Source organism: Canis aureus, chromosome 15 (genome assembly GCF_053574225.1).
Source record: "Canis aureus isolate CA01 chromosome 15, VMU_Caureus_v.1.0, whole genome shotgun sequence".
Taxonomy (NCBI): Eukaryota; Metazoa; Chordata; class Mammalia; order Carnivora; family Canidae; genus Canis; species Canis aureus.
This window is the reverse complement of record NC_135625.1, coordinates 60,141,717-60,164,762: the sequence shown is the minus strand read 5'-3', so window position 1 is coordinate 60,164,762 and position 23,046 is coordinate 60,141,717. Positions and strand designations below refer to the sequence as shown.

General features: G+C 35.7%; 1 protein-coding gene across 7 annotated transcripts in view; it reads left to right on the top strand.

Annotated features, from left to right (window-relative positions):
* Positions 1-23,046, top strand: part of BRAF (B-Raf proto-oncogene, serine/threonine kinase) — a 171,764-nt gene that overhangs the window by 98,500 nt on the left and 50,218 nt on the right. For all 7 annotated transcript variants that reach the window (XM_077850159.1, XM_077850166.1, XM_077850160.1 and 4 more), the window contains 5 exons: positions 6,879-6,982; positions 7,806-7,908; positions 12,230-12,378; positions 13,312-13,431; positions 18,355-18,514. In XM_077850159.1, coding sequence (XP_077706285.1) covers positions 6,879-6,982; positions 7,806-7,908; positions 12,230-12,378; positions 13,312-13,431; positions 18,355-18,514 — 636 coding nt within the window. The remainder of the gene's footprint in view (positions 1-6,878; positions 6,983-7,805; positions 7,909-12,229; positions 12,379-13,311; positions 13,432-18,354; positions 18,515-23,046) is intronic.

Here is a 23,046-nt window from a genome sequence, read left to right as displayed (position 1 = left end):
TTGATATTAATAATATTATGTGGCTGTGGAACCTAGGACATTCTTGAATCCTGGTAAATTCTGTTCGCTTTCACCAACAGTGAAAGGACTTCTTTTTCTGTTACTAGTTAAGTACCTCCCTGTGCAGTACTAATTAATGAAGTAACTGATTAACTTTAGTTTTGATCTTTGATTTGATTTACTTTTATAGCATTTTACTGGTAAAAACTTAGGATGTTTGTAAGTCCTGTGACCACTGGTTCTTTGTTAAATACAATTTGACCAGGATGTCTGGGTGGCTCAGTCAGTTAAGTGTCTGACTCTCGATCTCAGCTCAGGTCTCGATTTCAGGGTCATGAGTTCAAGCCCTGAGTTGGGCTCCACACTGGGCGTGAGACCTACTTTAAAAAATACCTATATCTATATATCTGTCTATCTTGACCTAAAGACATACTACTTAATTCTAAAATTGCTTTTACATTATGAAGTTTTTGTAGCGTAGTCAGCCTCTTTTTACTTTAGTAAGACCATGTTGTAAGCAGATTACATGAAGTTTTTCCTTCAAAACCTAATGATTGTAACAGTCCTGAAAAAGGACTTGACATCAGGATACATTATCATAAAATCAGGAAGCCACAAATTTAGATTTATATTCAAAACCCATACATTGGCATGTATATTTTGTGCCAGTTTATGCAAGGAGATCTCAGGGTATCATGCAGTTTATTTAAAGTATATAGTGAAGACTGCATTGCAAAGAATTTAAACTACCAAATTAATCTGCTAGCTCAAATAATATGTTACAATTTGATGGCCATTACTTTAGGAAGGTCTTTTAAGTTTTAAGAAAACATTTCATTATGGAAATTTTTAAGTGTACACAAAAGGAGTAGTGTAGTGAGCCATCATGAACCCATTGATAAAAGATGGTTTATATTCACTTTAAAAACTAATATGTGGGGATCCCTGGGTGGCGCAGTGGTTTAGCGCCTGCCTTTGGCCCAGGGTGCAATCCTGGAGACCCGGGATCGAATCCCACGTCGGGCTCCCGGTGCATGGAGCCTGCTTCTCCCTCTGCCTATGTCTCTGCCTCTCTCTCTCTCTCTCTCTCTCACTGTGTGCCTATCATAAATTAAATAAATAAAATAAAATAAAATAAAAACTAATATGTGAAAGTTTAGACTAATACATTTTGTTCTGGTCCAAATTATCCTTTGCAAAAATATTCAGGCAGTTACATTGACTCTAGCTCTTTATTAAGATGGGATGCTTGTTTTAAAAATTTTTGTAGAAAAAAATTATTTCTCCTTTGATAGCCTAATCAAGGACATTTAATTTTGGAATTTGAAGAATTCCATGCATAAACCTGATTCTTTTGAAAGTATCTTTTCAGTCCTGTCAGCCTTTAAATATGAGACAAATCACTCCTCCCATTTTCGATCATATAATTCTTTCCTGTGGTAATTATATAAAGAAATCTTGTGCCCTCCCATGTTTCTATAATCTTTCTATACATCCAGTTTCCTCTGAAACTTTTAGGTAACTATTTTTATTTGGGAGGTATATGTGTATTTTCTGGGATGTTATGGGTTTTTGTTTTTCTTTAAAGAATTTATTTATTCATGAGAGACATGGAGAGAGAGAGGCAAAGACACAGGCAGAGAGAGAAGCAGGCTCCATGTGGGAGCCTGATGTGGGACTCGATCCTGGTACTCCTGTCTGGATCACGCCTGAGCCAAAGGCAGACACTCAACAGCTGAGCCACCCAGGCGTCCCTTTGCGGTTGCTTTTTAATGTAGCTACAAGCAAATACAAAGATGTATTCTTATTTTTCCACTTCTCTTTGTATACACAAGCTATCATATTATATATATCATTCTGTATTTTGTTTTTAATATTTACATAGACCCTGGAAATGCTCCGTTGCCATATACAGAGAAATTTTAAGTATTATTTTTTTTTACAGCTATAGATTTCAGTGTATAGATGTTTATCAGAATACTATAGTTATACCAAAAAGTGTGCTTGCCTGGATCAAAAGGAAATTTATATATGTAATTTTGATAATAGATACTTTGAAATTTTGAGGGATGCCTGGGTGGCTCTGCAGTTGAGCATCTGCCTTTGGCTGGCTCAGGGCGTAGTCCTGGGATCCAGGATCAAATTCCACATCAGTCTCCCTGTGGGAAGCCTGCTTCTTCCTCTGCCTATGTCTCTGCCTCTCTGTGTGTGTGTGTGTGTCTTTCTCATGAATAAATAAATCTTAAAAAAAATTTTTTTTTGCTTTATAGGTCTTGCTTAATTTTGCATTGCTACCTGCAATATATGAGATACTTGTTTACCATAGCCTAATATGATAGAACATGTTGTCAAGCTTTTGGGTTTTTGCCAGTCTGATAATTAAACAAAAATATTTTGGCAAGTTTGAGTTTACTCCTAGTGATACTGAACATCTTTTCATGTTTGAACTTTCATGTCCTTTCCCATTTTTCTATTGGGTTGTTAGTCTTTATCTCATATTTTTAGCTCTTTATATATTAGGAAGATTACATGCATGTTATAGGAGTTACAGATATTTTTTATCAGTTTGCTTTTGTCTTTTGACTATGCTCATAAGTTACAAATATATTTTTCATAGTTTGTATATGTCTTTAGACTGCTTATAATTTGTTTTGCCATCTAAAAGATTTTTAGTTTTATGCAGTTTCTTTTATGGCAGATTTTGCATCATAGTTATAAAGGCCTTCTTAACTAGAGGTTGTAAAGGATTTTGCCATGTTTTCTTCCAGTATTTTATGGTTTGTCTTTTCCTTCCTTTTTTTCAACATTTAAATTTTTTACTTATTTGGAGTTTTCCCTAGTCTACAGTATGAAATACGGATGAACTTTTTAACTAGATTGGTTCCAGTTGTCTCAGTATGGACATCTTTACCCTATTTCAGATGCTGCCTTAATTTTATTCTAATTTCCTTTATGTATTAGAGTCTGTTTTTGTCTTTTTATTCTGTTCCATTAGTCTGTCAGCCTATTGAACTGGCTCTATCAATTAAGGAGCAAATAGTTACAAAAAATCAGCCTACAGTAGTGAAATGAAAGACTTATCACTTTCCCTTATTGCTAAGAGTGGAAAGGCATATTTTTGCCTGCTGATGAAATAGACATATACTTTGGAATTAAGCGTAATTAGAAGATACATGACAGGATTGCATAAGGGAAATTACCAAAGGAACTAAGGGGTAGTAGATAGCCATGGTTCACTTGTAACCTTATATGCCTTGTTATGGTATTTGAAATTTCCCCTATAAGAACTGGAAAATTGTAGGAACTTGAATTTTGCCCCATAAATTATGAAAAATTGGAGCAGACTAATGAAATATAAAATTACATTTTTTTTAAAGATTTTATTTATTCATGAGAGAGAGAGAGAGGCAGAGACATAGGCAGAGGAGGAAGCAGGCTCCATGCAGGGAGCCTGATGTGGGACTCGATCCTGGAACTCCAGGATCACACCCTGGGCTGAAGGCAGGCGTTAAACTGCTGAGCCACCCGGGGATCCCCTAAAATTACATTTTAGAATGAAGTTCTAAATCTGAATTCAGTGGGCTTCTCAACAGTCTATACATGAGCTTCAGGTTCTATGGACCCCTGAAATTTTATGTGTCAGAGCATCTAAGACCAGAATCTCAGAAGTCTTTTTTTTAGGTGGGGGAGGGGCAGAGGGAGGAGAGAGAATCTTTTTAAATTTTTTTATTTAAATGAAATTAACTTTTTTGAAAGATTTTATTTATTCATGAGAGACACACGCAGAGAGAGAAGCAGAGACACAGGCAGAAGAAGAAGCAGGCTTCATGCATAGAGCCTGCTGTGGGACTCAATCCTGGAACACCGGGATCATTCCCTGAGCCAAAGGCAGACAGACACTCAACCGCTGAGCCACCCCGACGTCCATGAGCATGGAACGTTTTTCTGTTTCTTTGTGCAATCCTCTATTTCTAGGTGTCCTATAGTTTTCAGTACAATTCATTTGCCTCTTTGGTTAGGTTTATTCCCAGGTATCTAATGGGTTTTGGTGCAATTGTAAATGGGATTGATTGCTTATTTTCTTTTTTTCCATCTCATTGTTAGTGTATAGAAATGCAGGTAACTTCTGGGCATTGGCTTTATATCCTGCCACTTTGCTGAATTCCTGTGCAAGTTCTAGCAATTTTAGGGTAGAGTCTTTTGGGTTTTCCACATAGAGTATCATGTCAGGAGAGACTTTTAAGCAGGCTCCATGCCCAGTGTGGAGCCCAGTGTTCAGGGCTCAGTCTTACGACCTTGAGATCATGACCTGAGTCAAAAGAGTCAGAAGCTTAACTGACTGAGCCCTCCCAGGCACTCCAAATTCTCAGAAGTCTTTGACATACACACACAAGTTAAAAATACCTTTTTTAGAAAGATTCCTCTGGTTACATGGAATAGGGTTTAAAACTAAAGATAGGGTTGCTGGGATCCCTGGGTGGCGCAGCGGTTTGGCGCCTGCCTTTGGCCCAGGGCGCGATCTTGGAGACCCGGGATCGAGTCCCACGTCGGGCTCCCTGCATGGAGCCTGCTTCTCCCTCTGCCTGTGTCTCTGCCTCTCTCTCTCTCTCTCTGTGACTATCATAAATAAATAAAATCTTTAAAAAAATAAATAAATATAGGGTTGCTAATCAAGAAGTTTTTGCATAAAGTATGCAAAATATAAGTAGCAGAGCCTATCAAAATACAAACAACATTTTTGACAGAAGTGGAACAAATAATCCTAAAATTTGTATGAAACCATGGAAGATCCCCAAATAGCTAAAGGAATCTTGAGAAGGAAGAACAAAGCTGAAGATATCAAATTCTAGAATTCAAGATGTACTGTAAAGCTATAGTAATCATACCATGTATGTAGTACTGGCAGAAAAATAGACACGTAGGGCAGCCCCGGTGGCTTAGTGGATTAGCACCACCTTCAGCCCAGGGTGTGATCCTGGAGACCCGGGATTGAGTCCCACATCGGACTCCCTGCATAGAGCCTGCTTCTCCCTCTGCCTGTGTCTCTGCCTCTCTCTCTCTCTCTCTGTCTCCATGTGTCTCATGAATAAATAAATGAAATCTTTAAAAAAAAAATAGACATGTAGATCAATGGAACAGAATAGAGAGCCTAGCTATAAGCCCATGTTTATATGGTAAATTAACCTATGACAAAGGATGCAAGCACGAACAATGGGGAAAAGATAGTCTCTTTAATAAATGGTGTTGGGAAAACTGAACAGCTATATGCAAAACAATGAAACTGGACCACTTTCTTATACCATATACAAAAATAAATTCAAAATGGATTAAAGACCTAAGTATAATGCCTGAAACCATAAAACTCCTAGAAGAAACATAGTTTTCATATCATCATTTCATCAAACATATTTGATATCTCCTTAGCTGATCTAATTCTTCCTCCTCAAGAAAAACAAAAGCAAAAATTATTGGGACTATACCAAAATAAAAGGCTTTTACACAACAAAAGGAACAAGGCAACCTACTGAAGTAAGAGAAGATATTTGCAAATGATATGTCTGATAAGGGGTTAATATTCACAATACATAAAGAACATACAGCTCAACACCAAAAATTCCAAATAATCTAATTAAAAATTAGGCAGAGGACCTGAATAGATATTTTTCCAAAGTAGACCTACAGATGGCCAACAGACACAGGAAAAGATGTTCAACATTGCTAATCGTTAGGAAAATGCAAATCAAAACCACAGTGAGGGTTGCCTGGCTGGCTCAGTCAGTAGAGTATGTGACTTTTTTTTTTTTTTTAAGATTTTTAAAATTCATTTATTCATGGGAGACACAGAGAGGCAGAGACACAGGCAGAGGGAGAAGCAGGACTCCCCGTGGGGAGCCCAGTGCGAGGCTCGGTCCCAGGACCCTGGGATCATGACCTGAGCTGAAAGTAAATGCTCAACCACTGAGCCACCCAGGTGCCCTGGGTATGCAACTCTTGATCTTGGGATTGTAACTTAAAAATAAAACCTATTAAAAAAAAAAAGAAAAACAATGAGATAACACCTTATGCTGGTCAGAATTGCTAAAATCAAAAGCGTCAGCGAGGATGTAGAATGTAGAGAAAAAAGAGTTACCATATGCTATTGATGAGACTACAAATTGGCACAGTCACTGGAAAACAGTATGGAACTTCCTCAGAAAAATAAAAATAGAAAAACAAACAAAAAACAGAATCCGACCTACAGCTACAGAGATCAAACTAGGGATATTCTATTCCCCAGAAGGGAAGAGAATAGAGGGATAGGCAAAATGGATGAAGGGAAGTAGTAGACGTGGGCTTCCAGTTTTGGAATTAATAAGTCATAAGGATGAAAGGCAAAGGGAGTGTAATCAGTGATATTATTATAATGTTATATGGTGACAGATACTAGCTATACTTGTGAGCATAGAGTATTGTATAGAGAAGTTGTATCATGTGGTATACCTGAAACTGATACGATGTGTGTCAACTATATTCAAATTTAAAAAAATTTTTAAATTGATTTTGCTTTAAATGTTGACATGTTAATTCTTAATGGTGGGTATATAGGAACCGGTTGTCTTTTTATATGTTAAAATATTTCATAATTTTAATAAGCAAAATCAATTTTGCTTTAAGTTGGTGAATAATAGATACTTCAGTCATAATTTTCCTTTAGTATCAAGTTAGCTTTACAAATGATGTTATTATCTGACAGGGTGATCATATGACATTTTAAAGGTATTGTAAAGTATTGACCTTTTTTAAATGTTGTGGAAAAATATATAATTTATTCCCTTTATCTCATATTATATATATATATATATATATATATATGGATATATATATATATGATACCATAGGTACCCGCAAGATGTGGAGTTACAGTCCGGGACAGTCTAAAGAAAGCTCTGATGATGAGAGGTCTAATCCCAGAGTGCTGTGCTGTTTACAGAATTCAGGATGGGTATGGTTTGTATGTGATGTGAAATTTTGTTTAAAAAGGAAAAAAAAACCCTCAGACCTTAAACTTTGGGTTTTCTGTAGCATCTTTACCCAAACCCAAGGTATTGAAATTTAACTTTAGAAAAATATATTAAGTTAGCCTAAAGAAAACCTTGTAGGCCTTTTGAGGAGTGAACATTAGGTATTTTGTGTGATGATAGTGTTATTCTGATGAAATGACTATTTGGAGTCTGAGATTCTTATAATTTTTGAACCATTTAAAATGTGGCTTATTTGAATAATGGACTCTTCCCCCATGCCCATATTTTTAATATAAACTCATAGTTTCACAAAAGGCTTATCAAAATTAATATTTTAAGCTATTTTTCTTTCAGAAAAGTATCTAAAATTGTGCCAGGACCCCCCAAATTTTGAATCCTGTTTTTAAAAAAAATATCCTTTTGGATATTGTTGTCCCTTGAGTACTCTTTTTTTTTTTTTAATGGATAGATAAATCCGTAGCTGTGATTCTTTTTTTTTTTTTTTTTTGGAGGGGGGACCTTAGGAACAATCAATTTTCTGCTGTTGTAGGTCTTTTCTGGAGCTGGCTTGAAGAAAAGAGTACATCTCTTTACCCTGCTGTTTGTCCAAGAGTGATACATTTATTTGGGGTAAACTTAAAAATTAATTTATTGCCATTTAAATTTCTAACGATGGAAGACTAGGGAGCCAAACCTCCCTCACCATTACTAGCCCCTCAATAACCAATTTTCATGTCTTCAGCATGAGGTATATGAAGATTTTTAGGTGTGATAACCAAGAAAGGCTGTGTCTACACTTTTCAGAGAGAAGAAACCGATTGGCTGGGACACTGATATTTCCTGGCTCACTGGAGAGGAATTGCATGTAGAAGTGTTGGAAAATGTTCCGCTTACCACACACAACTTTGTATGTACTTTTACATTTTTTCCAAATGTCAAAAATGTACAAGTTCTTGCACATGAATTTTTACTTAGGGAATATGAAATATGGATGAATAATTTTGGGGTTGGTATTTTACCTAAGTTGAAAATCCATTCTGTTCTTTAAAAAGCTTATATTTAGGGATCCCTGGGTGGTGTAGCGGTTTAGCGCCTGCCTTTGGCCCAGGGCGTGATCCTGGAGACCCAGGATCGAATCCCATGTCGGGCTCCCAGTGCATGGAGCCTGCTTCTCCCTCTGCCTGTGCCTCTGCCTCTCTCTCTCTGTGTGTGTGTGTGTGTGTGTGTGTGTGACTATCATAAATTTAAAAAAAAAAAAAGCTTATATTTAAATAAAGAGTTTTATTTTCTTCTTAATTTGGAAAAAACAATATATGTTTTTCAATAAAAGGAACTGAAAAGATAATCTGAATAGTACAAAAGTATATCAAGTGTAGTCTTCCAAACTCCTTCTACTTATACAAATGTGTGCTTATACCCGGGAGCCAAGAGCTCTCTCCATTCTCTTTTTCCTCCCTTCCTTTAATTTCCATTTCTTTCCTTAAACCAAAAAAGAACATTCCTGTTCTGTGTGATAGTCTTCATCTTTTAAAAAAGAAAAAAAATGAACAGTGTATCATGGACATCTTTCCACATCAGTACACCTGGTTTCATATTTACAGAGATTGCATAATGGTCCATAAGAACATAAATTCAATATACTTAACCATCCTCTACTAATATAGACATCTAAGTTTTTAAAAAATCTCTCTTGTACGAAGGACTAAACAGAATCTTGCATTCATCATAATACACTTGTGTGTTTCTGAAGGATGAGTTAATGGAAGTGAAATAACTCTCCACGAGGACCTCTCCCTTCATCTGGTTTTTGCATTTGCTGGAACCTAGCCTAGGCTAAGTGTCACCAGCATGATAACTGGAACAAGGGTCATCTTTACCTCAGTGATGAGAGTATAGTGCCCAGAGCTTGAGAACCTGCAGAAGCCAGGAGTAGAATGATCTAGAAGACAGGAATGCATTTCTTACTTTCTATCATATATGGAATTTTGAGCATAGTTTATTTTTTCTAGATGGATAGTTATTGCTACCCCTTTGGTATCAGGTGCTCTCCCGTGTGTTTTGGTGATCAGTACAGCTGGACTCCTAAAGCAGATGAATAATGAGCTGATTTCCTTGGGGGTTTGTGCTTTCAGTGCTCCATTAGTGGTGAATAATGGTGAATAATTTGTGCTTCAGTAAGGCATCTTTTCAGTGAGTGTTGTCAATCAGATTTACTATGTAGCAGATAGTTTTGAAATAATGACCCAGCAAGTTCATTACTATAGATTTTTTAATTTGTAGAATTTCAAGTGGATAAATCTGAAGATAATTTTAAGTTTTTAGAAATCCAAAAATGGTAGAGCTTACATTTCATGAAGATTACTATTTTTCTTGGCTAAAAAGTAGTTAAAAGGAGGTAAGAAAACCTAAGTTGTTAACCATAAAATGGTGTTAGAGTAGTGCCTCAGGAAGGTCCTTGCCACAAGAGGATAATGAAAACAAGCTGCAGCCTAGTTCCAGAGTATGGAAATCCTCACAACACAGTTGGAGACCTGCCAGTAAATATTTATTAAGAACTTTCCATTTGCCAACACTGTGTCTGATCTGGGACTATAACAATGAATAAGAAAAACAATATCCCTGCCTTAGAGTAGAGAGAGAGATGTTTTGATAAGAACATTTCATAAACACTCTTAATTACTGTGTATGGATAAAGTACAGTAGATGCACAGAGTAGAAACTCCTAACCTGGGCTTGGAGGAGTCAGGAAGTTTTCCCAAAGGAAGAACTCTCTAAGCTAAGGCCTGATGGATGAGGGAATAGCAGATGGAGTGAAGAGAAGAGAGGAAACAGAAAGCGCAGACTACTTTTCAGTTTTGAAAGAATGTCAGGGGGGATGGTATAAAGTTGTAGAGGAGATTGTTATAGTGTAGCAAGAATTATGGTTAGAATAAGAAGAATCCAGCTCCTAGAAGTCCTTGTAAGGCTTGTTAAAGATTTGGACTTCTCTTTAAAAAATTGGAAATTAATTGTAAGCAGGAGAGACGTGATTGGATTTGTGTCTTAGAACAGTTGCTCTGAGTGTCATGTTGAGGCAAGAGTAAATGCATGTGTTCTGCTTAAGAAAGGGAGAGAACTTCTCTCTTTCTCTGTGCTGGGTTTGGTGGCTACTTCAGAAATGCTGCTTATGTCTCCCAGTTTCCTAGAGTCCATTATTAAAAGCAGTTCCTTAGATATTTGCCTACATTCCAGGAGTCCCTGGGAACTGGCAGGGTGAAGGCAGCAGGAAAAGCAGAAAAATAAGAAAGTATACCTTCCTGTACTCACTTGTATTGACAAAGATATATTCCCAGAAACAATTATATGTCACAATTTATTCTCAAATACATTCCCACATTTGCTTCTCCTCATTTCCACTCCTCTCTGTTTTCTTCTCTCTTCCCCTCCTGCACTGTCTGGGGTTTTTTTGTTTGTTTTTTTCCTCCTTTACATACACAAACAGTCTGGTACGTAGAGTTTTAGAAGTCAGTAGCAGGAAGAAAGACTGCAAATGAGTAGATGAATGAAAAGAGAAATTAGAGCTTCATGAAACTCAGATTATTAGGTGAGTGAGAAAGGGTTAGTTAGCAAAGAGAATCAAGCGATGATAAATGCTGATTCTTGTGAACATGTTTTGTATTTTTCTGTGCTCTATTTTCTGAGATTCTCTGAGAAATGTAAAAAACGCTTGCTTTGGCAAATACCGGCCACATAAATGTTAAATTACTCTACTATCTTGTATGTCCAAAGACAAACGGAAAAGCCACAAAGCTAAAAAACAAGGAATTTGGCTTTTATGTCCTCTAGAAAGTGATACATAAACCAAAAGGTGAAGAAAACAAGAGCCACTTTTAAAAATTACCTGAATGTTCTCAAAAAGCTAGAAAGCATGAATTGCCAAGATACCATTTTCTTGATGAGACATTATTTTTAAATAACTTTTTATCCTGTTAAATGCATGTTTATTGTAAAGAGTTTGGTAAGTTGTGGCTATTGAAATCAACCTAACGAATCATGAGAGCAAAGACATATAATAGAAAGTCCTGGTGTACATTATAGTCGGGGTACTGTTAAATGAATATAGGTATGTTCTCGGTCATAATATAACGTGTATTTCTTACTATTGTTCATGATTTAAACTGTCTGGGAAACAGAAATGAATTGAGAATATACACAACAAAGACAAAGGACAAAATAGAGTCACCTGTGCCCTAACCACTCTGAAATAGCCACTGTTAACATTTTGGTATTTTTCTTATGTTTTCTGCTTATTCAAAACAAATACTCTAAAAATAATTTCTGGCTTCAGTAGTTACCAGGATGGAGCCTCCCTAACATGTTTTTGGGTTTTTTTTTTCCCCAGTGTAACCCCTGAGTAGATCATTTGCCTTCTGACCTAGGGTTCTTTCATGGTGCCTTTTAAGTTTCTTGTAGAGCAATGTTCACAAATTTAGATGTTTGGATCCTCTAACAAACTGATAATTTGTAAAAGGTGTTCATATTGATTTTCCTGTCCCTTATCCTAGTTAATTTCTGTTTTAAAGCTCTTTGGTGATTATCTCATTATTACCAAATGGTAACTTTAAGCTACAGTTCCTTACTTTATCAACTGCTGTTACCATTTACCATTTGGTAACTTCTGTTACCAAAGGAAATTAGCTCATTTGTAGCTTTACAATCTTTCTTCTTCCTCCTTCCCCTCCTTCAGGTGATTTTTGGGGTTTTTTTTTGTTGTTGTTGTTGTTGTTGTTGGTTTGTTTTTTGGGCAGGTTCCTGTATTGGATACCTTTGTAACTTTAAATAATATACCATTGTTTCTTGTTCTGTCAACACCAGTAAGCATTTCTTAACTCCTTTCCTTGTGCAGTTGTTAAAGTGTGCCCTTACCTTCCGTTCACTCCTACTCCCTCCTTCTGTTTATCATCTCTTTAACTTTCATGGAGTCAAGCTTGAAAATAGTTTCTAGTTTTTTATTAACTTCCCATCTTTTTTGCTTCTTTTTTAATCGTATATTAGGTGGGAGGTAAAAACATATAGTCTATTGTCTTGAACCCCCTGGTTTTCATATTAGTATCTTAGTGTGTAAAACGGTTCTTGTGATAGGAACATAATTAAAGATTTGTTATTTTAACCAGGAGAGTAAATAAGTTGATTTCTAAAAAGATTCTTACAAGTTTTTGAAATTCTCTATGATGTTTTCTACTTTGCAGGTACGGAAAACTTTTTTCACCTTAGCATTTTGTGACTTTTGTCGAAAGCTGCTTTTCCAGGGTTTTCGCTGTCAAACATGTGGTTATAAATTTCACCAGCGTTGTAGTACAGAGGTTCCACTGATGTGTGTTAATTATGACCAACTTGAGTAAGTAATCAAAAAAAAAATCTCTTTTCTGTCTACATTTTACTTTTCTTGATGTAAAACTAGCTTATCTTAGGGTCTGGGAATTTTCTGTGCAGTAGAATTACAGAGAATTTAGAAAGGATGGCTAGAGAATACTGTGTAGTATAGCCAGTACTACTCTCCCAAACTGTAATTCTGATTCAGCTATACATTTCATTTATGTCTTATATCTTCTTTTAATTAATAAAGATCCCTTGCCCATAGACATCATTTTTAGATGGTTTTGGGAGGAGAATGGGTGTGATTTTAATTAAGTTAACCATTATATTTTTGGATCACAGATCAGGGATTCTGGTTCTGTCACTATTTTATAAATTATATATATTCTCTCTCTCTTTCTCTCTCCTTCAACCTTCCCTGCCCAGTTTATTTAAAAGTAAGATATAAAATCTTTGTGCCCAATGTATCTCTTTCTAAAATTTCTATTTGCTTTATGCCAGAGTTTCTCTAAGAGTTAAGACTGAGTCTGTTGTAATCTTTTGTTGTTGCTGCTGCTGCTGCTGCTATTAAGGTCTTAAAACTTTTCTTAATCACTTGAGCAAAGAGAATTTAACTCTATGAAGTATATTATAATGACATCATCTAACTGAGATGGTAGATAAATTTTCTTCTAATTCCGTAACCATAAAGCATGATTTACCCCCTCTAATATGTAGAAATTTGCTGTATAGAGAATTAGTTTTAGATTATGAGCTTGCCTCTAAAAGTACAATGTAATTTTTAAAAAATAAGCCTTTAGGCAAAAATACAACTAATTGAATTTAACAATCATTTCTGAAAGTGGAATTTGATCTCAAATATTTCTTTTAACTCTATATGTATTCTGGTGTATGCAGCTTCTGGGTTTTGCACAAGTTAGGTTTGTTTTGTTTTGTTTTTGTTTTTGCCTCACAGTTTGCTGTTTGTCTCCAAGTTCTTTGAACACCACCCAATACCACAGGAGGAGGCCTCCATAGCAGAGACTGCCCTTACGTCTGGATCATCCCCTTCTGCTCCCCCCTCCGATTCTCCTGGGTATGATTTGACTCCTGCTGTTCAATGACAATGCTATTTGAGCTGGTTTCTTTTGGATTTGTTGGTTAATTATAAACCTTTCCAACACTTGGATTATTGAATTAAGGATTTTTCTTTGGGTAACTTATCCCATAGGCAAATATGTACATCCATTTGGTAAGATACCTAAGATTAAAACTAACATAGACTGCTTCTGGACCAGTCTTAAAAAAATCAAGTAATATCATTTAGAGTCCCTGGCTTGTGCTCATCACTGTATTAGGTAATATCAAATATAAAAGTTTATGATTCCTATTTAGAAAAGTAGCATTGACCCATGAGACAATGGCAAACATTTTAAAAATAGTGTATAATTAGTTTGCAAATTCTGACATGGTATTTTAAACAATGTGAGGACATAAATAGTATCATGTATACTATAGACGGGGAATAGTGAGAGTAGTTAATAACATTTAATGAAGATTTGAACTGGACCTTCAAGAATTCAGAATTTTAATGAGCCCAGGGAATAAAAAGCATGGTGATGAATGATGGGATGGTAGGGGAGAAATAGCATAAACAAAGGGAATGGAATGGTAGAGTTGAGAGGTGGTGAACAGAGGCTAATCTTAAGTTGAGACGTGGCATGTATGAGACCAGATTATGAAAAGTGTTGGGTTTCAAGTTGGAATTTAGACTTAATAGAGGTGGGGGGGAGTAAAAGTTTTTGAGCAGAGGACTAATCTGGTGAAAATGGTTTTGAAGAAAGAAGCACTACCGGTGATACACAGATAGATTAATGGACAAATATCTAGAGTGAAGAAGGCTAATTCAGATGCTGTTCATAGTGAAGACCATGAGAGGCAATAAAGACTTGAACTGGGATGGTAGCAGTGTGGAGAAGGGATGGGTATATATAAAGTGTAAAGAAAATATTTATAGTGTTTATTAGTTGTGGAGGATAAAGGAGAAAACTGACTTTAAAGATGATCCAAAGGCATCATATATTCAAGCTTCATAGTAGGGAAAAAAAGATGATGAGTTTAACAGATATTAGTGTTGTGGAGAATTTCTTACATAGGTCTACATACTCTTTCCCTTTTGGATTTGAGGCAGAATAAATTAAGCTGTATTTGGAAGCATGTGGTTTAAAAAAAGTCCTCACATGGCATTCTGTTCTATAATATTCCAGAGATAATTAGTTAAGATCAGAAATATTTATTGTCAGTTTGAACTCTACTTCCTTCCTCTCTTCACAATGTAATGTTATCTTTTCCACCTAGAGACAAAAAAAAAAAAAATGGATAATTCCAAGACGTCGAATTTTACAAAACCAACCTTTCTAGAGGTCTCATAGGCTACAAAATCTAGAAAAGATTTGTATTAAGGACTAGATGTTTCTATCTACTTTGGAACACTAGAAAATGGAACCATTAAATTTGGGGTGGGGGCTGCAGTGGTCAGGTTGTAATAGTTACCTGCTCTGGTGGAATCCTTTCATTCCTGCTGTCTTTATTGTTAGTTTTATGCACCTAGGTCGTTCTTAGGCAGGCGCTCAAAGTCTTGTAATTGTTTGTTTTGATTTTTAATTAATCTTTTGGCTATGGCATTTACTCCTGACAGGTTCTGTAAGACCATGATGCCTTTCTAATGGCAGGTCCCAATTCTGTGAGCAGAGTTACAGAACACCACAATGAAATTAACTTGGTCTCTCTGAAGGTTTATAATGGTAATGATCCAGGACAGTTACCTTCCACTGAAGGGATGCTGTCTTAAAATTACAAAACCATTTGCCTATGCCATGAGTATTTTATTTATAACTAAACTGAAGTGTACATTCTGGTCTTGAGCAAATGTTAAGAAAGATGTTCAAACTTTTGTTTTCCTTATGCTTTTATGTCATGTGTCTATATGTGCCTATGAAAAGATAGAAGCCAGTCTTATTCTATACTGCTGTTTCTTTGCATTTTGTTAATAGTCCTTATGACAATTACAGTGGTCATAAAATGCATATAATAATGAATGTAACCAAGACATATTGGGGAAGTGATACATTGACTAATTTTCAAACAAAAGTTAGAGGTACCTCCTTTTCTGCTTTTTAAAAATGCTGGGGAATGTATGAATGTCTGAAAAGTCAACATTTTAAAATTTCCATACTGCTGAACAGAAGTAGTCACTTTGCTTCAAACTCAATATTCTTTAAAAAAAACTTTTAATATTCTAGAGGCACCTGGATGTCTCAATGATTGAGCATGTGCCTTTGGCCCAGGGCGTGATCCCAGGGTCCTGGGATCAAGTCCCACATCGGGCTCCCTGCAGAGAGCCTATTTCTTTCTCTGCCTATGTCTCTGCCTCTCTCTATGTGTCTCTCATGAATAAATTAGAAAAAAAAAAACCTTTTAGTATTCTAGTTAAAAATTAGATCTAAACTAACTAGTAATTTGCCAAAGGGTTTTAGAGGTAAAATTCTTTTTATTTTTAATCTAATACTGTTTTAAAGAGGTTTGCAGCAAGATAAGTAAAGGTATCATCAGGAGAAACCCAGTTTGCTGGCTACCAACATACTTCACAGGGTATAAACTGCCTTGGTCCAGGTAAATACATCCCAGTATGGAAACTGAATTTTATCAATCCCTAGAAATGATGAGAGTTATTAGAAATACACTGATTTACAGTGACCAGAATTAGAAAAGACTGAATCAGAACTCCAGGTAATTAATTTCCAAGAGAAATAGAGCTGTTATTGTAGACCAAAGTTCTTATGTTGGATGGGCCAGCACTCAGTCTACTTGTAGAAGATATTTATGAGAAACCAAATTATAATCTAAAGATTGCTTTTGTTAAGCATGGGATTAGGACATTACTCAGATGTTTTATGATACCAGGATATAATTACTTAAAGTTTTCTCCAAAGTTACATTCTTGCTGTCAAGTCTAGGTAAATTGACTTTATGGGCCAACAGATGCCTTCTACTGGGTAATGGTAGATACCAACTGCCAAATATAGTCTTTCTGATTTTGTGTAACCTCACTTCTTAAATATCCATTCATTTCTTTAGGTAATAAAATTTATCATATCAAATCCCAGTTTTTGTTTTTCCTCCTTCTAGACCAATGCTCTTTGAATATACGTTCTGCTTTGTTATAAACTACATTTTGCGATCATAGTCCAATTCAGTAACTTTCAAAAATGACTTGCTCTCTCTTATGCCTGTACTAGACCGATTATGTTTATTAGACTGCCCTATACAACTGTAGTTAATTCAAGCTTTTTCCACTTCTAAGTCCTAACTCAAATCACGCTATTGACTTGAGACTTTAAATCAGCCTATAGTTTTTTAAAAGTAGATGTATTTTCCAAAACTTTTTTTAAAAACCAATTTTGTCAGGCAGCCCAGGTGGCTCAGTGGTTTACAACCTGTCTTCAGCCCAAGGCGTGATTCTGGAGACCCGGGATCGAGTCCCACATCGGGCTTCCTGCATGGAGCCTGCTTTTCCCTCTTTCTGTGTCTCTGCCCCCCCTTCTCTGTTTCTCTCATGAATAAATAAAATCTTTAAAACAATGTTTTTTGGTAATTTTTTCATTCTTTTACCTGTTCCCAAAATCCCTTAGCAAAAGGCATATATTGGCTGCCTAAAGCAAAAATAAAGATAGCTCTTTCACAAACTAAAATTTTTTCAATAATTAATAGAATAAAAAGAACAAGTGGAGTGTGGTAATTTTTCTAAAGGCCAGGTCCATCAGTTTTAGCCTGTAATTCTCATTGTATGATACTAAGTATTTAAAGTACATAGCATTATTTTTATTTCAGTTCTAAGTGGACTCCATTAATATGAACAAATGAGCTCAAAATTTCTTTCCCTACCGTTTAGAGCATGCTTCAAAGAGTAAAACTATAAACCGGTCTGGTTCAGATTTTGTTAACATGCTTTATGCAGAACCTTTAAAAAAAAAAAAAAAAAAAAAAAAGCCTTTTGTCACTATTTGGCTTCTTTGGCTCTTCAAACCTCCTTCTATTCCTTTTTGTACTATATTTACTTCCCATTCCTTTCTAAACTCTGTCCCCTCCCAAAATATCTTTTTATTCCCTCCACAATTGTCTTTCTGGGTGTGTCTTAATAGCCACTAAATAATACAGATTATTACAGAGTTTGCATAAAATGGAATAGAATGATAACCTATCTCTTTAGAGAGGCTGTTAGCACTGTGTCATTCATTGGTCTTGATGGAGCTCACCAAGACAACCATACTTCCTCTATTACGTGATACTCCCTTCCCACTTCCCTTGGATATCCTTTCTGAGGGCATTAGACTCCTCACAGAGGTTTACAATCTTTTCACAGAACTTTATTGTATTCTGTGAGTTCTCGGTTTATTTCAGTGCAGCGAGACATCATAGAATTTGTTATTTATCTACAGTACCAAAATAGATCATTCTGTCACCTATTTTGATGATCTTATCAAAAAGCAATATATATTTTTTTAATTTTTATTTATTTATTTATTCATGAGAGACACACAGAGAGGCAGAGACATAGGCAGAGACATAGGCAGAGGGAGAAGCAGGCTCCCTGCAGGGTGCCTGATGCAGGACTTGATCCCAGGACTCTGGGATCATGACCTAAGCCGAAGGCAGACACTCAACTGCTGAGCTACCCAGGCATCCCTCAAAAAGCAATTTTTTAAAAGATTTACTTTAATGCTTAATATATGATTGTCTTGTGTTGCTTAGTTATTAGACATGGTAAACATTTTTGAATATGAGAGATTGACACTATAAAGATTTTTTGGAACGCTTAAAAAACTAAGTATTTGTTAAGCGCAGTTACTCCTGGGTTTTTAATGTTTTATAAGGAAATCTTTATATCATCCTTTTTAAAATGTTATTATCTATATAAAGTTGCCCTGAATCTTATCTTTCAATGACTTGATTTTTCCAGGCCCCCAATTCTGACCAGTCCGTCTCCTTCAAAATCCATTCCAATTCCACAGCCTTTCCGACCAGCAGATGAAGATCATCGAAATCAGTTTGGACAACGAGACCGGTCCTCATCAGCTCCAAATGTGCATATAAACACAATAGAACCCGTCAACATTGATGTAAGCATCCAGCATTATTAGAACTAAAAAAAAAAAAATTGGGTGTATTTATTTTTCTGCTACATCTGTAATACAGATGAGAATTGTGTATCGTAGCTATTATTAGTGATAGACTTTTCCTGAATTACTGATCAGAAAAGCCTGGTCATCTTCTCTTCTGGTATTAAATACTTAACTGGTGCCAAATTGTGAAGTTGTTCTGATATTTTTCCTTACGACATTTTTTCTGCAAAAGTCTTATGTTCATTTATTTAACAGATAATCCCTTGGCCATTTTATAGTAAATAAGAATACAGTTGCAGGTTTTCAATCTTTATCTTTAAAGATTTTAAGTCTTTATCTAGATTTCAAAAAGTAGAAGATTTTCAATCTTTATCTAGATTTCTAAAAGTAGAACTTTGAGCTAAATAACTCTTAACAACCAGTCATTACTTTATGTACAAGACATGCAAAACTACCTTTTACCTTCCTTCCTTTTTTGACTATAACACTGTATTCCATCTTTCTACATATCGTGAATTTTTGTATATTCTTTTTTGTAAAGTTTCTCATTAAGTTTTATTCATTTAAAAAAATGTATCTTATATAATATAATCATCCTGTATTGTAATCTCATCTCTTCAATTAATTTAGGCACCTCCTGGCTGGTCACTCTTGATGTTTTTACTTTTTCAGTTTATTTTGCACACTGTAACTTAATTATGTACCTTAGTGTTGCTTCTTCAATTAGATCTTCTTGGCAGCAGAAACCATTCCTTTTTTTTTTTTTTTTTTAAGATTTTATTTATTTATTCATGAGAGACAGAGAGAGGCAGAGACACAGGCAGAGGGAGAAGCAGGCTCCATGCAGGGAGCCTGATGTGGGACTCAATCCCGGGACTCTAAGATCACGGCCTTGGCCAAAGGCAGGCACTAAACTGAACCACCCAGGGATCCCCAGCAGAAACCATTCCTAACATTAGTTCACTTGATACCTATCTTAGAATGAAATACATAGTTGGTCATCAAAAAATATTTGTTTCAGTAAACAGGTTAGAAGAAGAAACAGGAAATTTCCCATATTATAGACCAAAGATCACAAACTTGAAGGGCCAGATAGGATATTTTAGACTTATGGGTCATATGACCTCTAATGACAGCTATTGAATTTTGTCATTGTAGTGTGAAGGCAGCCAGAGAGAACACAGTATAAACAAATGGATGTGGCTTTATTTCCGTAAAACTTTATTTACAAAATAATCTGGTAATTGAACTACAGAAGAGAATAATGTGCTCTGCTACCTGAGCTGTGGTGGGCTAGGAATCCCTATCTAGAATTAGGTGTCCTACTCCCAGAATTTGTGCTTTCAAATAAAGAGTATAGGTTATCTTTAATCTCTGTAATAAGCAACAAAACAGGAAACTCACCAAGCTTGTTTGCCTTGGAAAGTAATTATATTAAGAAGGAGTTAAAATCAATCAATTAATTAATTAATTAAAATAAAGTAAAAATAAAATGGAAGTTCGAACTGTTTCCCCAAATAAGCAGGGTACTAGAATTAGTGAGGTGGTTTTTTGTGTGTTAGAAGATAGGAATTCTTCTCATTATATGAGCATTCCTTATGTGAGTCCTCATAGTTATAAGGTTGAGTTAGAGAAGCAAAAATTGTACTAACAGGAAAATGTTCACTTATTAACAGACTAATGTTAGTCCCCATACAAACATTCTTCCCCATCTAATGCCAGTTTGCATTCCAATCTCCATACATCATTATCCAACATTTCAATGAAAACAATGCAGATTGATTGCAAGTCTGGCAAAAAGAAGAAAGAAAGAAGAGATTTTAAGGGTTTTATGAAGACGAAAAGGGACTTTGGAGAACTACTAAAATTGTAAAAAGCCATTGAAAAAAAGGAATACAGTAGAATTAAATTAGTCTAATTAACAATAGAAAAGATCCACAGAGATGACAATATAATAGGCTCTCCAAATGAAAATGACTTGAGTATTAAAGGATTGATAGAGTACCTTCAGGGAACTGATGAAGCCCTCTAAAATTTTTATAAAGATTTATTTATTTATTTATTTATTTATTTATTTATTTATTTATGAGAAAGGGGGAGAGGATGGGCAGGGAACTGGGCAGAGACAGAGGGAAACTCCGCTGAGGGGCTTGAAACTAGTTTTTCCTCTAGCTAACAGATCTGAATACAAAGGAAGAAAAAAGTAGAAGAGGGAAATATGGGAATAATGAGATTATGAAATAAGAAATCAAATCTTACTTCTGAGTTAGATCTATTCTCATTATGTTCAAAATTGTAGCTGTGTTACTTTCAATACTAACATCCTGTTAGACTATTTCCTTCTAGACTTTTCCTCTCAGTGTTACCAATGTTCTCTTGTTTTATGAGGCTTGAATATGTCGGTGTCATTTTTATTTTATTTTTTTTTTAATTTTTTATTTATTTATGATAGTCACAGAGAGAGAGAGGCAGAGACACAGGCAGAGGGAGAAGCAGGCTCCATGCACCGGGAGCCCGATGTGGGATTCGATCCCGGGTCTTCAGGATCGCGCCCTGGGCCAAAGACAGGCGCCAAACCGCTGCGCCACCCAGGGATCCCGGTGTCATTTTAATATTTTGCCTTTTTGTCCTCGTTTTTTAACCAGATAGTCAAAGGGTATCAGTTCTTCCTTTTGATAACTCATCTCCAATTTGTCCTTATTATTTCTACCCTCTGGGCCCATATTTCTTCCCTTGAATTACTTATTACATTAATTTCCTAAATAGATTTCCTGCCATTGGTTTCTCTATCCATTTCTATCCATTCTTTTTTTTTTTAAGATTTTATTTATTCATAGAGATGCAGGGGAGGGGGGGAGAGGCAGAGACACAGGCAGAGGGAGAAGCAGGCTCCATGCAGGGAGCCTGACGTGGGACTCGATCCCGGGACTCCAGGATCACGCCCTGGGCTGCAGGCGGCGCTAAACCGCTGCGCCACCGGGGCTGCCTTCCATTTCCATTCTTTATGGTACTGTCCTCTGTCATCATCTGTTCCTTGTTCCAAAAATTTCATGGACTTCCCACTGATTATAAGATAATATATAAATTCTTCAGCATATTCATTCAATTTCAGTCATTTCATTCAGCTCCCTCCAATAATTACTTATCATTTATTATTTTAGTAAACAAGATTTTTTTTTTACTTTTTTTTTTTTTTTTGACATGACAATATTGACACTGGAATAGGCATTATGACATAATTGGAGATTAAGGGTAAATTAGTATATGATCTTTGGCCTAAAAGAGGTCAGAGTTTAATGGATGAATCAGACATATAAATAAATAGACACAAAAATATATAGTGGTAATTTATAAAAGAGGGTAAAAAACTTTTACCTTGTTCTATATAGGAATACTTAATAGAGAAAGGACAATATTTAAGTCATATTGTAAAAGATGAATGTGTAGGAGTTGATTGAGCACACTTGGTGAGGGTTTTAGGAAGAAAAGACATTTGTTAAGGAAATAGTATATGCAGAAGTATGGAAGTACCTTTACATTGGATGTAATTAATAGTTGATATTGTAGGAGTTTAGGGCTCAGGAGAAGGGTAGGAAATGGTAGAAGACAAAACTAGATAGGTAGAGTCCATACTCTGCCCGCATACACCCTACCTGTATCTGCTTTAAGGTCTCTGTAGGACCTGGTAGTCGGGAGTTTGAAAATTTTTAAGTGGTAGATAAAGTGGTCAGCTCTATGTTCTGGAAGAATCTTTTGAATTAATGAGATATTTGTAGGCAAGACTGTTAGGAATGATACCGAAAATGGCTACTGTTTATGAATGCTTACTCTATGAGAAGTACTGTACTAAGAGCTTTACATAAATTTTCTTACTCTGTCCCCATAAACAGTCATGGGTTAGTACTATTTTTATTCTTATTTTACTATTGAAAAAATTAGATTTTGAGGAGGTTAAGAAACTTTCCGAGATCACACTACTGATAAATGATTGAAACGGGGTGTAAAATCTGCCCTTTCTTGCTTATTTCTTCTATGTTCTGTAGAGTCATAGATGAAAGAGGTGAAAGAGATGAGGGGTAGAATATAATGCCCAGATTTCTCTGGCTTGGATGTATAGATAGTATCCATTCCAGTCGTTAGGATAGGAAGTACCGATGGAAGAACAGTACTTATAAAAATGAAACTGGTAACTATTATTTTGACGATACTGACATTAAGATATCTGAGGGACTTTACTGGTTTAGAGGTCCAGTAGCAGTTGAATATCTTATATAACCTTGAATAGACATACAGCTTTTGGAGTAATTATCATATTTGTCAGTTAAAATATGAATGTAAATGATACTACTCAAAGAGTTTGTGTAAATTGCTGAGAGGGTAGAATATGCAGCCCCATTGAATATTATTAATATTGAGACAGAGACTGTTGTTCTGTCTCTTTTGTGGTCTCCTCTTCCTAAGTCTAATTTCAGCTAAGTAAGAGAAAGTAGTGTTGCAGAAGCCAACAGGAGAAAAGGGACTTCAGGAAT